The sequence below is a fragment of the Natator depressus genome, chromosome 19 (assembly GCF_965152275.1).
Source record: "Natator depressus isolate rNatDep1 chromosome 19, rNatDep2.hap1, whole genome shotgun sequence".
In the NCBI taxonomy this organism is placed as follows: domain Eukaryota; kingdom Metazoa; phylum Chordata; order Testudines; family Cheloniidae; genus Natator; species Natator depressus.
This window is the reverse complement of record NC_134252.1, coordinates 17,497,684-17,514,732: the sequence shown is the minus strand read 5'-3', so window position 1 is coordinate 17,514,732 and position 17,049 is coordinate 17,497,684. Positions and strand designations below refer to the sequence as shown.

Here is a 17,049-nt window from a genome sequence, read left to right as displayed (position 1 = left end):
AAGCTTGGTCCTGCCGGCTGCTGCTGCAGGGCGGGCAAGTTCCCCCTCCCCCGCTTCTTCCCCCACTGGGGTCCTGCCCCTCATCCTCTCTCCCCTCCCCCGCCTCTTCCCCCAGCCTGCTGGGGTCCTGCCCCTCCTCCTCTCCCCCTCCCCCGCCTCTTCCCTCAGCCTGCTGGGGTCCTGCCCCTCCTCCTCTCCCCCTCCCCCGCCTCTTCCCTCAGCCTGCTGGGGTCCTGCCCCTCCTCCTCTCCCTCCTCCCCCGCCTCTTCCCTCAGCCTGCTGGGGTCCTGCCCCTCCTCCTCTCCCCCCTCCCGTGCCTCTTCCCCCAGCCTGCTGGGGTCCTGCCCCTCTTCCTCTCCCCCCTCCCCCCAGCCTGCTGGGGTCCTGCCACTCCTCCTCTCCCCCCTCCCGTGCCTCTTCCCCCAGCCTGCTGGGGTCTTGCCCCTCCTCCTCTCCCCCCTCCCACGCCTCTTCCCCCCGCGTGCTGGGGTCCTGCCCCTCATCCTCTCTCCCCTCCCCCGCCTCTTCCCTCAGCCTGCTGGGGTCTTGCCCCTCCTCCTCTCCCTCCTCCCCCGCCTCTTCCCCCAGTCTGCTGGGGTCCTGCCCCTCCTCCTCTCCCCCCTCCCCCGCCTCTTCCCTCAGCCTGCTGGGGTCCTGCCCCTCCTCCTCTCCCCCCTCCCGCGCCTCTTCCCCCCGCGTGCTGGGGTCCTGCCCCTCCTCCTCTCCCCCCTCCCACGCCTCTTCCCCCCGCGTGCTGGGGTCCTGCCCCTCCTCCTCTCTCCCCTCTTCCCCCAGCCTGCTGGGGTCCTGCCCCTCCTCCTCTCCCTCCTTCCCTGCCTCTTTCCCCAGCCTGCTGGGGTCCTGCCCCTCCCCCTCTCCCTCCTCCCCTGCCTCTTCCACCAACCTGCTGGGGTCCTGCCCCTCCCCCTCTCTGCCGCCCATCAGCTGCTGGCCCTTGCAGCGGGGAGGAGGCGGAGACGAGGTCAGGACGGGGCCTTGGGGAAGGGGGTGGAATCAGGGCATATCCCCTCCAGCCCCCTGCTGTGAGCCGCTCTGGGCAGGGGGCTGGGAGCACCCCCATGACCCCAGCCCCCCTCCCCAGTCCCCTGCCCTGACCCCTGCACCTCCGCACACACACCGGCCCCCCCATGCTCTGACCCCTGCTCCCCTCTCACACACACCCAGCCCTCTGCCCTGACCCCTGCAGCCCCACGACCCCAGCCCTGACTCCAGCACCCCCCCACATACCCAGCTCCCATGCCCTGACCCCTGCACCCCCCTCACATACCTCCAGCCCTCTGCCCTGACCCCTGCACCCCCACGACCCCAGCCCTGACTCCAGCACCCTCCCCACATACCAGCCCCCCCACAATCCCAGCCCTGACTCCTGCACCCTCCTCACACATCCCCTGCCCTGACTTCTGCACCCGTCACACATACCCAACCCTCTGCCCTGACCCCAGCACCCCCACACATACCCAGCCCCCCGCATCCCATGCCCTGACTCTTGCACTCCACATTCCCACCCCCTCCCTGAGCACCAAACAGGAGCTCCTGCACCCCTCGCACCAAATGGGAGCTGCCCAGGTAAGCACTCCATACCCAAACCTCCTGCCCCAACCCTGAGCTCCCTCCCTCATTCTATCTTCTGGCCAGACCCTGCACCCCAAGCCCCAGCCTGCTCCTTCACCCCCAGTCCTGTGCTCAGTGCACTCCCATCCTCACTCAGTGCAGAGAGAGAGGAAGAGAATGGGCTAGAACAGGGAGAAGGTATGTGGGCAGGCCGGGATCCCGGACTGGCAGCGGGCAGAGTGGAGCTGGCAGCTGGGACCCTGGCTGGCAGGGGCTGGCGGATGGAACCCCAGTTTGGGGAATGCTACCAGTCTGGGGTTCTGGCTGCCGGCCCCTTGCCAGCCAGGGCCCCTCTCAGCCCGCTGCCGGCCTAGGTGAACGGAACCCCAGGCTGGCAGCAGGCTGAGCGGGCCGGCAGCGTAAGATCAGCATTTTAATTTAATTTTAAATGAAGCTTCTTAAATGTTTTGAAAACGTTGTTTAATAGACTTATAGAGAGAAACCCTCTACAAAACGTTAAAATGTATGACTGGCACGCAAAACCTTAAATTGAAGTGAATAAATGAAGATTCGGCACACCACTTCTGAAAGGTTACCGACCCCTGTCCTAGATGCAAACAAAGGAAAATTTAGGCTGAATGTTAGAGAAAACGCCCTCCTTTTGCAAGCTGCAGAACAGGGTGCGCGCATGTCCCACGGTACAGCCTGCCGGTTAGGGTGCTGGGTTAGGACGTAGAGGTTTGAGGCAGCTGGGCCAAATCGGCAGCCCGAGGCAGTTCTCAGAAATCTGCTGCCTTAGGCCGCAGCTTAAAAGTTGGGGGTGGGGAGGTGGGGGGTGCAAACAAGGTTGTGGGGACAACTTCTGCCCCTTTCCTCCCCATAGTAAATGACCTCCCTGCTCCCCTCTAGGCACCTAACTTAAAGGGCTGGGCTTTCAGTGTCCCAGTGGGAGCTGCTGAGTGCTTTTGAAAATCTGGCTCTACAATGTGATTTTTCAGTATCCTAAGGAACCTAGGGGAGTCAGGAACCTCAAATCCCATTGAAACTCCATGACAGTGGGGTGCCTAACTCCCTTAGGGCCCTTTCACCACTCCTGTGATTTCACAGGTCCCAAGTAAAATCCCTCCTGCTGCTGACCCACCTGGGGATGCAGCGTTACTGAGTGGATGACAGTAATGGTTAAGCTGTTTCCTTCTGGCAGATAGGAACCCCCTCACCAAGGTCGAGGGAGCCCCAGGCTGGAGCACTCTCCTGCCAGAGCAGTGCTGAACTAGACAAACAGGGGCAATCAGTTATGTCTGGACATCTCTCTGCCAGAAGACTCTGATGGAGGGAGTTTAGAGAAAAGCAGCACACATTATATGGGGAAATGGTGAAGGGACTGGTTATAAGGAGAAATTCATGTCTAGCTTGGCTAACCAATGAGGTGTTACAGGAGGTGCGGGGGTGGGGAATGTTAAAAGCCACCAAAGACCTGAAGGATGTGAACGTCGAGGGAGAAGAAGAGTTATTCTGGCTAGTGCAAGAGCGTGTAACTAGGAGCTGGGGGGGAACCAAGAAAGGGAAAAGTTAAGATAATGAATATGCAAACAGCCCTGGCAGTGAGATTTGTCAGGGCGTGGAATGGTCGCCTGGACGGAAGGTCGCCTGGAAGGGGCAGAAGAACCATTTTTCAATAAGACTGCAGGATGGGGTGCTTTTGCAGGCAAGGCAGTGCCTTGCAATGCAGGAGACCTGAGCTGAATTTCTGACTTTGCCCTGAGTTACTGTGAGACCTTAGGGAAGTTACTTTGTCTTTCAGTTTCCTATCTGTACAGTGGGGTTAGTAAAACCCTCCTCTCTGTCATAGATGTTGGGCGATGCTCGGCAGGAAGGCAATAAGGGCTGTGTACATATCTAGTTTGGTTTGGTGGAGAGCACTGCAGTAAATGTGCAAAAGGGAACAGTGCTGCTTTGGCAGAGTCATGGACTAGACGGGATTTATCACTCTTCCATCTCTAAGTTCTGTGACTTTTTTTTAAGCCACGGATTCTCCTCTCTAGTTCAAGGGGAAGCTGCAGTTTAGCATTTCAACAGGATATGCTACACTTATAGCCCTTTTCATCAGTAGGTCTCAAAGTGCCTTACAAAGGAGGTCACCATCATTATACCCTTTTTACAGGTGGGAAAACTGAGGCACAGAGCAGTGACTTCACATGCCCTAGGCCACCCAGCTGGCCAGTGGCAGAGTCCCAGTCCAGTGCTCTAGCCAGTAGGACATACTGCCTCATTTAACACCCTGCTTTTACCTTCAGATATATCTGTTGCCTCAGGTGAGATTTTTTTATTACCCCTCCATGAATTTCATCTTGCGGATTACTCTGGAGTCTCCTTCTTTGTTAATCAGACAACTCTGGACACTGCAGCTCCTAGGTTTTTGTTTGCACAAGCAGTTTTCCAGCTTGCTCGGAATGACTCTCATTAGTCACCATTAGCAAAGTCTGCATTCTTCTCCCAGCGCTTCTAGGGGTTTAGCACTGTCAGAATCCGCCTCTCCTCCCCTTTCTTCCTGGTTTCTCTGAAGCCATCAGTCCTACCCCTGTTTTGACACCTGCTCATTATTCACCAATATCAGTTAAGGCAGACACTGCGCCAGATTCTTGGGAATAGGAACCTGCTTATAGGGCTCCCAGTTCCGTAACAAAGGACCTCTGGCTTCAAACCACCCCAGCTTCTTCTTATTACTGTTTGAATTGCAGTAGCAATAGAGGCCCTAGCCAAGACCAGGGCCCCATTGTGCTAGGTGCTGTATAGACAGGCAGTGAGTGATGGTCCCTGCCCTGAAGAGTTTACAACCTAAATAGACAAAGAACTGTTAAAGAATTAAAGGAGAGGGATAGAATTAATGCCCATCAACCTGGGTCTATGGAAAATAGTCTTGTCAAACATACCTGATTGCATTCTTTGAGATTACTGTTTCGGCCGATAGAGGTAACTGTGTAGCTGTAACATACTTAGATTTTTCTAAGGTGTTTGAATTACTGCCACGTGACATTCTAATTACAAAAATTAGCATGATACAATATCAATTAAGCACATGTTAAATGGATTGAGAACTGCATAACTGACAGATCTCAAAAAGCAATTGTCAGTGGGAATCATCACTGAATGGGGGCCTTCTTAGCATCTGCACCTGACATAAGAGCTAATGTGAACACAGGCAGTGCAGGAAAAGGGTAAAACACCCCTATATAAATATAGTGGGTTCCACTTCTTCAGGCCTCAGATAATAGGGACTGCAGGGAATTGATTTCATGGAATACACTTAATAGGGTTTTAAAACCCTTTTAAATGGAAACTTTTCAAGCCCTTGTACTGGGTAAGAGGGCAGCTAGAAGCTGAGGCCAAGAATTTAAAAGATGAGTGTCTAAAGTTTGTCTGTATAGTCTATAATCGGGTGAATAAAATGCTTTGTTCACAAAACAAATAATGAACATCGCTCTGAAGGTCAGTTGCTGACATAGCAACAATCAAACCTATTTGATGGCTGGAAGTCTGAACAAGAGAATAGAAATAAAAAGCTTCAGAATTTGCAGTTTAGTTTATGCTCAGGCTTATGCAGAACATAACCAAAGAGATGCTGTATCTGTATTTGTGTGCATTATTTACAGATTTCTAGTGTAATAGCGACTAGGGTGAGACCTTCACGGGGGACTGATTATCCCATAGCTGACTAATAACACCTAGCTCTTATACTATACTTTTTATCCATAGATCTCAAAGCCCTTTACAAAGGACATCAGTATCATTTGCGCCATTTCACAGATGGGAAAACTAAAGCACAGGGTGGGGACATGACTTCCCAAAGTCACCCAGCAGGTGGCGTTTCTTCTGCCTTCATCAGGTGCTGGCCACTGTTGGAGAGAAGATGCTGAACTAAATGGACCTCAGGTCTTATCCATTCTGGAAATGCCTATGAAAAATCCACAGGTCCCTGAGGTTTCACAGGGTGCCCATTTTACATGCTGGTTCTCCACATTCCCCATCCAGTCCCCCAGGATAGTTTTGGATGTTTCATTGCGTTCCTCGTCTGTTTGGCAGACTAGAGAAATGTTCTCCTGGGCTGTAGCCATTCATGGAGGAGAGCTGTTCATTGATAGTTTTTCACTGATTTTTTTTTTCAGCTGCAGAGGCCACATGAAAACCCATACTTCTGTGGTTAAAGCTGTTTAGTTACATTGGGACACATCGTGGCCACATCTGGATATCTAAGAAATTAATTCTACTGTACAGGGAGATGGGGAAACCATCTTCCTAGAGTACATTGTTCCCCAACGATCTCATTTCTTTAGGGCTCTGCCTGTTCTTACCTTGGGAGAAGTTTTCCATGGATCAGTCATACAACCAACTCTTACAGGGTTTCCTCATCCTAGAGTTTCTCCATGTACTTTCATTGCTTTCCTAGGAGTATGGAGGAGAATGTGGAAACCTGCATTTGACTGGATCATCTAACAACCTCATCGTCATAATAACTGTTACCCCTTTTTGATTGGAACAGTTTGCCAATTTTGGAGGCCCTGCGAGTTGTTTCCATTAGGAGGAGAAATGGGTGATATGAATCAGGTATTTCTCTGATGCAATCTTGTTTATTTACAAAGAATGTGCAAAGACCTGTTTTCCTGAGCATAGAAGGAATTAAACAGAAGATGGTTTCTTTGTTCAGAGTCCCACGCCTCTTTTCAGCTAGCACTCAGCCCCAAAGCTTTCTCTCTAGGTTTTTTCTATGAGCCATGCTCCCAGCACTTGTTCTGTTTATTCCTTAGCATTCTGCTCCTTCTCGGTGTCTGTTTCTGTGTTGCTTCTTGCTGCTTCTCTTTCTTTCTTTCACGCACAGACACACTGCTCCAATCCAATCACTCCCCTGCCCCAGCGTTTGTTAGCAGATCACAGTGGAACCCCCTTGGGCTGCCTAGCTCGGCTCCTAGTCTAGCCTTGCACATGGCTTTGTTTTGGGCAGGGGCCCCTATTATTTCAGCTACCTATTCCTTGAAGCAATTCAATTGCTTCTTACATTTATTCTGGATGAAAGGCAGCTCTTCCGCCCACCAGCTCTAATGAGTTTTAACCCCACTCATAACACACCAGTACTTAAGACTGACATAGTCCTAAACACCTTAACAGCAGCACTTCATAAACATTAACCAGTTAAGCCTTATAACACCTCTCTGAGGTATTTTCCCCATTGTACTCATGGGGAAAATGGGGAAACTGAGGCTCGGGAGAGCTTTAGGCTAGATTTTAAGGAACTGAGCTGTTTATTAGTGGAAGCAATTTTGGTTACCTACATTATCAACATCTCTGCCTGGGGGTGCTCAGGGTACGTCTACACTGCAATAAAACACAGGTTGCTGGCCTGGGCTAGCTGACTTGGGCTCCCGGGACTCTGGCTCCAGGGCTACAAAATCACAGTGTCGATGGTTGGGCTTGGACTGGAGCCTGGGTGCTGAGACCCCATGAGCAGGGAGCATCCTCAACACTGTATTTTTACACCTCTGCAGCCTGGCCCTGAGTCAGGTGACCAGGCCAGCTGTAGGTGTTTTACTGCAGGGTGGCGGTTCCCTCCTGTACCTCGGTGTGCCAGAGCCCAGCGTGACTCTCCCGCTTTATCCTGCTGGCACTAAAGCGGTGTAGACATGGGCTGTCAGTGAGCGAGGCCGTGTGTGCCCATGACTCACAGCCAGGGTTGAACGGGGATCCTGCCCGTTGATTAGCCCCGGCCCCCCGCCATCACGGACTCCTTCGCTGCCACATGCAAAACGCACCTGCCCGGGGGGATGCTGAGGGGAGCCCTGGCCAGCTAGGAGGGGGAGCGGGGCATTGCACGCCCCAGGCGCTGGCACAGAGCGGGCTGCTCTCTGGAGGCTGCAGGGGCCGGGGAATGTGGGCGCCCTTCGCAGAGCCCCGAGCCCAGGCCCGGGGCCGCTCCAGCGGGTGCATGGCCAGCGGCCAGCCCAGGGACCCCGCGCCAGCCCCGCCCGGCCCATGCGTGACTCAGGCCGGCCGGCCAGGTGCCGGGCGGGCGGGGCCCGGCGGAACGAGCCGAGCGCGGGGGCGGAAGGGGCCGGAGAGCGGCCGAGCGCCGGGAACATTGTAACCCCGGGAGCCGGCTGGAGCGGGGCTTGCTGCGCCCGGAGCGTCCTGCGCCATGGGGGCCTGCCTGGGGGTCTGCTCCCTGCTGAGCTGCGTGAGTGCCCCGGTCCGGGCAGCGCCCTCTGCGGCGTGCCCCGCCGCCCGCTCCCCTCTGTCCTTTCTCCGGGGTGCTTCTCTCGGTCTGGTCTGCTCCCGCCAGCCTTCTGCGTCCCTCTTCTTCCATCCCCTTTTCCTATCCCCCTCTCCCCTGCTGACTGTCTCTCTCTGCTCCTTTCTTTCCCTCCGAGTTCCCTTTGTTCCCGAGGGCGAAGATCTGCCTTTTTGCAAGGGCTCAGATTTGTTCTTCTCTTCCCCCTGAAATTGACTCTGTCCCGCTAAGCCTTGTTACCTGCGCCTCGCTGGCTGTAACCCTCTCTTGAGTTGCTTTTTGTTCTCTGTTGAAATATAAAGAGTCATTTGAAAGTTTGATATATTTTTCTTTAATAAATGAATGTGTTCTCCACTTCTCTTCTAGACAAAATGCTTCAATCACTATAATTTCTTAAAGAGAACAGGAGAACTTGTGGCACCTTAGAGGCTAACCAATTTCTTAGTCATCTTTCCAACCTCCTAAACCTTCAAATAAAGCCAACAGTGTAAATTAGGGGAGTGAGGTCAGAAGGAAGTCCATGTATCACCATATGTTGTGCAACATAAAACTTGTGTGGGAGCCTTTTCGTGTCTAAATATTTCTAAAGTGTCTAAAATATTTATTGCAAAACTTGATCATGGTATTTAATTTCCTGTCTACAAATTCTTTGCAAATTTTGGATTCTCCCTAATCTCCCTAAACTTAAAAGCCAGAGTGTATAAAATAATACAGAACTGTGTATCGCTTATTGTTAAAGTGACCAGTTAGTTGTTACTCAAAGCTTGCACGTATATATACACACACATACACATGCTTGGTTTTAAAATGAGAGAGGACTGTATAGCCAGTTAGAGTAATTTGCATGAAATTTGTTTCTTGTTCTTTCAAAGCCAGAAACGGCTTGTGTTTGTGGCATGCATCTTTTGTGACTGTTTATGAGACAAACCTCAAGGAAGTTCTTTATCAAGAAAGACTGTGTGGTTTTATGGCTTAAAGCAGCAGTGTAATGTTTTTACATGTTGACATTTTAAAACAAAATTGCAGATTTTCTTAAGGCAAATAAAACCATGAGGTGTAAGGAGGCAGGACCCAATCCTGCGAACACAAGAATGAGTACTCCCAATGGGACAACCCTCATGACCTCGGGTTTGCAGGATCAGACTCGAAATTGGTAAATGTGGCACTAGCATAAATTCTTCACAACAGAAAGTAAAGAACTCTTAAAAGGTTAAACACCCTTCCACTTCTCAGATAGCCAAAAAGAATCCCCTAAACCAGTGGTCCCCAACGCGGACCAATGCCATGGCGCCCACTGGGGCATTTTTGTGCGCCCACAGGACACCACGCCGTGGAAATGCCACCGCCAAGCGTGGCCACCGGAGAACCGCCCACCGAAATGCCGCCGAGAATATGCTATTCCCACAGAAAGGTTGGGGACCGCTGCCCTAAACATTACTAGTTTTTTTTCTTTAATGTAGGTATTTTAGTTAGATCAAGTTAAAATAAGTAATGTTTGTCTATTAAATACCAGGGCTTTATCAGTTTTTAGTTTTCTTTCAAACTGTGCCATGTGTAATTTTAATGTATGGGAGGGTCTTCTAGACTTTTGGGGTAATGTTTGGGAGTTTTCTTTAGCAACACTGTCATCTGATCCAGGCTTTCAGTGGCATGTCCTGTCTTCCTTGTCAAATGTTTCCAGTGCTTCAGACCTGTCTATGATAGGCACAGGAATAGAGTGAAAATGCTTAGGAGCTTGAAAACACACACACACACAAAATATATGTACAAATGTGCTCTGAATCTTCTTTCTCATCTGAAGAAGTGTTTTTTTACCCACGAAAGCTTATGCCCAAATAAATCTGTTAGTCTTTAAGGTGTCACCAGAATCCTTGTTGTTTTTGTGGATACAGACTAACACGGCTCTCCCCCCCCCCATACCTCTTTCTTATTGAATCACATGTGCCTTTGCAATTGACTCACACCCTCCTTGTGTGTGAAAGCACCAAGATATTATTAAAGGGACCTACCCAAGATGGAAGTTTAAAAACCAGTTTGTTTTCCTCTAAACACACCTCTATGTGATTACCTGTTGGAAGGAGGCCAATGTAAATTAACTTCAGAACAGGATCACCAGGGCCTACTTGTAGCCGCCAGTCCTAGTAATTATTGCAACACAACTGAGAGTAGTATCAGGTGGCCGATACTGGCTGGAACTGAGATGGTTTCACAACCTGACAAAATGCTCCAAAGGCAGTTGCAACAAGTGGCCTGCAGCCTCCTGCGTTAGGGTGTCTAAAGCTCAGTTTGTATGATTTTGAACAATGTTTGGAGGCCTCAGGTAGGAAGTGTGTCGCAGACTCTAGCTGCACATTCTGTGTGCGCGTACGTAAGTGCCAGACAATCAGTCTGTGGTCTGAGAGCATGTGTTGGCAGTTTGCAACCCCAGTTCTGGTTTTCTCCCCAAAAGCCAGAGGGTCATTCTGGGGGCAGCCTGGGGGCTGGGACTGTGGTCTCTGTGGCAGATCCACAGGTAGCAGAAATGGTTGTATTTCCATTGACTTCAGTGGCGCTGTGGCAGTTGACATCAGCTGAGGATCTGTTCTCTTATGGTTATGCACGCAGGCCCCTCACCAAGTGACAGGAATGATGCAACCTCCCTGGCATAGATTATTTGTGCTGCTGGTGGAAATAATCCATGTGGAGGCTGATCCTCTTACCAGCCGGGATCTAGTTCTGTACTGTGGTATGTGAGCACATAGCTGTGAGCCTATTTTGGAGCCATTTACACAGTGTACCAGAATTTGGCCCCCAGTGTCAGGTACTGTAATATGACAAAACACATTAGCTGCTCAGTTTCATTTTTGTCTTAAAGCAACCCTTCCTCCCAGTCTTCTGGAGGATGCACTGGTGAGGGAGGAGAGATGTGTGTAATGAGTGGGTTCAGCAGGCTTCGGTGAAGTGGTTATGGCCAAGCTTCTTCTGTCTAGAAAGTTTTTAAATTGCAAGCACATGTGAGAATGGAACTGGATAAGTTCCTGTAGGATAGGTCCATCAGTGGCTAGTAGCCAGGATGGGCAGGGGTGCAACCCCATGCTCTGAGTGTTGCTAGCCTCTGTGTGTCAGAAGCTGGGGGTGGACGACAGGGGATGGATCACTTGATGATTGCCTGTTCTGTTCATTCCCTCTGAAGCACCTGGCCATTTTTGGAAGACAGGATACTGGACGAGAGGGACCGTTGGTCTGACCCAGTATGGCCATTCTTATGTTCTCTCTTAAAGTGCAGTAGCCTGCTCTGAGAGCGAGGAAAGGCATGGTAAGATATCAAAGAGACCACAGTGCCTAGGGATTCAGTATTACACTGGAGATTAATGATATTTAATACAAAAAAACTGTTAATGCAACACTATAAAGCAGTGGCTCTCAACCTTTCCAGACTACTGCACCCCTTTCAGGAGTCTGATTTGTCTTGTCTACCCCCAAGTTTCATCTCATTTAAAAACTACTTGCTTACAAAATTAGACATAAAATACAAGTGTCACAGCACACTCGCACTGAAAAATTGCTGAGTTTCTCATTTTTACCCTATAATTGTAAAATAAACCAATTGGAATATAAATATTGTACTTACATTTCAGTGTATAGTATATAGAGCAGTATAAACAAGTCATTGTCTGCATGAACTTTTAGTTTGTACTGACTTTGCTAGTGCTTTTTATGTAGCCTGTTGTAAAACTAGGCAAATCTGTAGATGAGTTGATATACCTCCTGGAAGACCTCTGCATTCTCCTACGGGTACACGTACCCCTGGTTGAGAACCACTGCTATAGAGCACCCAGAATTTAACCAATAGGTAATGAATAGTCATGGCAGAGAATTTAAAATTAGACTCTCTACTCAGGATATGCAAAGTTCTGGTATACTCAACCACTGTAACATTGTTTACATTCTTGTAGATGTTAAATGTTATGCCTTTGCCAACCACATTATTAATATTTTGCAGGTCACCTTTTAAATTCAGAAAGAGAACTATAACTTGAGTTTCCTGGCTTTTGTGCCTGTTGATTCTTGGCAGTAATGCTGCACTTTTGGGGGAGACGGGTAATTTAATTTCTTAGGGGTTTTAAAAAGGAAGAACATGAGTGGCCACTGAAATAAATGTTTATAGATCACAGCATACTTTGGTCTGTAAGGAAAGTAATATCTGGCACATGTGTCACATGTTAACTTCCTTTATGCAACTTCTTTAAATAACTTTTCTTTTTCAAGCTTAGTAGATCACACATTCCGTAGCGAGAAGACGGTGAATAACTTTTTTGACCGAAAATCACTGTTTCTGGGCTATCCAACAGGAAGAAACAGCTGCATAAACTTTCAGCCCAGAAGTTTTGTTTGAAACTGATCTGCTGGAAACAGGAACGAAAGTACAGTCTCGGCTGTGAAGGTAGCTTTGCTGTCAGGACTAATGTCTCCCAGGCGTGTGATGGTAGCATTGCCCTGCAGTCTGGTGCTGATAGTAAGCTGGACAGCACTCTTAACTGTTCCATACTCAGGCAATGTGTTCCCTACTAAAGAGTCTGTCGCTGTGGGATAAATTAACTGGTATTGGCTATCCTGCTATAAAATCCTAGTGGAAGCTACACACCTGTAGTGCCTTCCACGAGGTCAGCCCTGTACCTGGCCCGCAGATGACCTCACCTGCCTCACGGGAAGTCTCCACTAGGTTTTTACAGTGGGGTCGCTAACACAGTGAAGATGAAACATTGGAGTCTGATCTGGCTGGACTTCAGTTGGGCTACTTGTGTCAGTAAAGTGAGCAGGACTTGGGCCTTTGTCTTGAAAGACTCTCTCTCTGAGAAGCTGCTCAGCATGCCACAGCCTGTTCATATTGTAGGTGTCTGTGACTCCCTTTCCCCTACACGGAATACCTTTCTAGCTAGAGACATTCCCCCACCACCAAGTTTGCTCTGGGGGCGGTCTGCTGAAATGAAGCCAGCTGTATTTATTTTGCTACTTCTGCCCTGCTAGTGTGGGGGAAGTGAGCTAAATGTAGAGGTAAAGCTCGACTGGGTAGAGATTCTATTTTAAAATAACAAATCTCTAGACGCCCTGGCTTTAACGCCTTTAAAGTCTCCATCTGCTCTCAGATGATACACAAAGCTGAGTGACTTTGCAGGTGGGTTCACTTAAGAAACAATTTATTCAGCTGCTGCTTTCTCTGGAGCTGAACCACTAAATTCTGACTCCTGTACCAACTGGGTTATACTTAATTGGATCCTCCTTCACCCCTGTATAAAATCTGCTTGACTTCACCAGCACCCCGCCTCCCCACTAGTTCACACCATGCAGGGTCGGCATATACGAGATTATAGGATCTTTTTGCATTTCACATCCATAGATGTGCTGGTACATGGATTTTAAAGACAGACTGGTAACATGTTTGAAAAACGTTTTTCACATTAAACCTGAAGACTAATTGGTGCATTGTTAGGCTCCGTTACGTAGTCAGAACTCTTGGGCATAAGCTGTGTGGCGGTGTTTCCTGGTCCCCTTGAAACATTTCTGAAGAAGAGTTCTTTGCAGGTTTTGAGCATGTGCTACTGACATATGCTCTTGGAAAATCCTGTGTATTTTTGCCTCTCTATTAGAATCATAGAATATCAGGGTTGGAAGGGATCTCAGGAGGTCATCTAGTCCAACCCCCTGCTCAAAGCAGGACCGATCCCCAATTAAATCATCCCAGCCAGGGCTTTGTCAAGCCTGACCTTAAAAACCTCTAAGGAGGAAGATTCCACCACCTCCCTAGGTAACCCATTCCAGTGCTTCACTACCCTCCTAGTGAAAAAGCTTTTCCTAATATCCAACCTAAACCTCCCCCACTGCAACTTGAGACCATTACTCCTTGTTCTGTCATCTGCTACCACTGAGAACAGTCTAGATCCATCCTCTTTGGAACCCCCTTTCAGGTAGTTGAAAGCAGCTATCAAATCCCCCCTCATTCTTCTCTTCTGAAGACTAAACAATCCCAGTTCCCTCAGCCTCTCCTCATAAATCATGTGCTCCAGCCCCCTAATCATTTTTGTTGCCCTCCGCTGGACGTTTTCCAATTTTTCCACATCCTTCTTGTAGTGTGGGGCCCAAAACTGGACACAGTACTCCAGTTGTTTTTAACACTCTCCAAAAATATTGTGGATGTATTTTTTTCCCTTGAGGATAACAGAAATGTAGCGAGGAATTCAAAACAGCTGTATTTAATTTTTTAATTAGTATTTGCTCCCAGTATACTTCCTTTGGAATCAATAGCAATCCATACGTTTAACATCCTGCTGCCCAGGCATGACCGAAACTGCTTACGGCCCCAACCCAGCAAAGCACTGACGCGCATGCTTAACTTTGGTCTTGCACTCTTGTGATTGTTTTGGTTAGTGTGAAGCCCCAGATGCTTGAAAAGTCACTGCATGAGAACCCCAACTGTCTTTTAAAAATGAAAAGTAAGTATCTAGCTCTCATAGTTGTGGAGAAAAGCCTGAAAATGTGAATCAAGTGTGCCCTAAAGGCTCAGAGAGCAAATAAAAAGAAACCCAAATTAAAAACAATAAAGATCTCATATTTTTTTAGGCCCTACACTTTAAAAACAAACAAAAGAAAATAAATCTTAGGATTGAAATGCACAGGACTATTTGTGCTTAAAGATAAGCATGTGCTTAAGTACACTGCTGGATCAGGGCCTACATTAGTCAGTAGCAATAAATCAGAAAATACCCAAGGAAATTACTAAGAAGTTAAATAGAGAAGCATTGCTTTGTTTGAAATACTTTCTTGCATAAATTGCAAGTTTCCTGATCTTTGCATTATCAAAACCAAACAATAGCAGTTTAAAAATTGGAAGCAATTGACGATGCCCTCCCTCTCCCAGCAAACATTAATTTGTATCTTTCTCCCACACAAATGATCCCAACAGAGCTGAACTGAACATGTCTTCTGTACGTTCGGGGTAGTGATGCTGTCATTTCCAGGGAGTGGCGTTTTGCTAATGTGAGCTCCTTCTCACTGGCCTGTTAGAGGGATCAGATCGAAAATATTGTAGGCTCAAGATGAACTTGTTACATGTTCCAAATTGACTAACAATTACTGGTGCCCAACTTGACACCTTAAGGAGATCTCATTTTCAGAAACCGTTGAGCACTTACCCCTTCTAAGGTGTCTTGTGTCTGGCACTCAAAACCCCTGTTCTTTTGAGAATTGGGGCCTTTGTGTGTCTAAGTAAGTAAATTCTCAGTGAGCAGGTAGACTATATGGTCAAGTGTCGTAAGATCTCTGGCAATATTAGATGATTCTCTAATTTGACGTTTGCATAATTTTTAATTCAGGTGACCTGTGAAGTGGGGCAAAAGTGGGTTTAGTCCATTTTTGCTTTTTAATTAGATACAAAAAAAGTCTGAAAATAGTTTTTTTTCCTTTCTCTTGTGGGTCTGGGTGGTTCTGTTTGGTTGTTACGTTAGAAATTCAGATGGTGTCAATCCTGTTTTTCCTGTTACTCTGTAAATGCCTGGGGGATCAGTAGCATTATTATGTCACAAATGCCCTGGAAGTGAAACTGTAGCCACTTCTGTACATCATAAAAACAAACAAACAAAAAAAAAAACCCAAGCCCTAATCTTTCCATTTTAGGTTGTCCTTATTGGTGGAACTGTTGATCCTTATTGATGTATGGTCCGGCTATTGTCCAACTCGTGGACATAGCAAGGCTATTTGCTTTGTTACTGCTCCAGGGCCTTGCTTTAGCAGTATCACATGGTGTTACGTTCTGTGCAGGGAAGTGTTGGGAGGGTGTCACCAGCAGCAGTTATGTTGTAATTCAGTTACACTAATTCTAACGTACTGGTTTCCTGGCTATTTTCATCCCCAAAAACATCACTTGGATGTGTCATGCAATCCCCGAGTACGGTTGTACTGTGCCCGTATCACACAGCAGGAGCAGGACGTGTCCACTAGGGTGAAGGGTGGAAAATAGTTTCTCTTCTAGCCCCTTGTTTTCAGAGACTCATAATTCTCCAAAACATGCAGCTTTAGGACTGAAATTTTCCATGGCTGATCTCTGACCAAAGGAGAGTGAGACTGTTTTGAAGCAAAATGGGAGAAACAATATTTGTGTTACTGCCTTTAAAAAAAAAAAAATCACAACTTCTGTTTTTACCCATTTAAACTATAGGAAAACTGGATGAAATTTTAAAATTGAAATTTGGCCTGGAAACAGTGAGAATTAGCATGGTCCAGTGGACTGAGTCTATTCCTGGTTCTCTCACTTGGGCAAACCACTTAATCTCTCTGTGTGTCAATTTCCCAAACTGTAAAAGGGTTGGTACTCAGCTTTTTTTGAGCTCTGTGGATGACAAGCGCTGGATAAGAGCCAGCTGTTAGTATTAGAGTATGACCTTGATTTGGAAAAAAGTTTTGATTTGCCAAAGTTATGGGCACTGGGCAAATCATGTATGAAGAATACATGGGAGAGATTTTCCTTAGCAATTTAGCTTGTGTACACTGCCATGTTTTGGTCTCTGCACTGGGACAGAACTTGAAAACCTTAAACACCCTTAAGCTCAAAATTACAGCAGTGACTTTTCATTCCTCATACTTGTCTTAATGTTCAGCTCTTGATTATATCTTAAAAGACAAGGTCATTTTTTTGGTTCCCTCGCTTCTTCCAGAAGTTTTGAGCATGTGTCAGTCAACTAAGAAGGGTGGTATCTTTCTCCTCCATGGTAACTTAATCTTTTCTTCGTGGACGTGCTGTCCTAACAAGGACCTACTACTTGTGTTAGCTTCCTTCCAGATGGGGTAGTGATCGCTGCTTAGGGATTCATAGATAACAGAAACTAATGCTTTCTATTTTTTTATTTTGCTTTTTTCTTAAATCCTCTTGTTATTTCTCCTGCTTTAAAAAACAAACCCTTTGAAAGTTCCATACAAATGAGCCACATTCAGAGAGCAATCAAGTTGCACAATGCAGGATTCAAAAAGCCAGGAAGTCAGAAAGTTAGAGTAAGACGAACACGCAACTTTAGCTCTTCCCCCTTGTGTGCGTGCAGGGTCACGCTGCCTACTTTAATACAGTACTGACCGTTTTTGTCTAAAAATGTGCAATTTAGTATCCTTTTAACTCCTGACCAAGCGAAAAGAAAAGGAGGACTTGTGGCACCTTAGAGACTAAGTCTCTAAGG

At 47.7% G+C, this 17,049-nt stretch overlaps 1 protein-coding gene across 1 annotated transcript in view; it reads left to right on the top strand.

Annotated features, from left to right (window-relative positions):
• The first annotated feature begins 7,661 nt into the window (after positions 1–7,661).
• SERINC2 (serine incorporator 2) overlaps positions 7,662–17,049 on the top strand; it is a 34,187-nt gene continuing 24,799 nt past the window's right edge. The window contains exon 1 of the mRNA XM_074934392.1: positions 7,662–7,795. Within this exon, the coding sequence (XP_074790493.1) occupies positions 7,757–7,795 (39 nt within the window). The 5' untranslated portion in view covers positions 7,662–7,756. The remainder of the gene's footprint in view (positions 7,796–17,049) is intronic.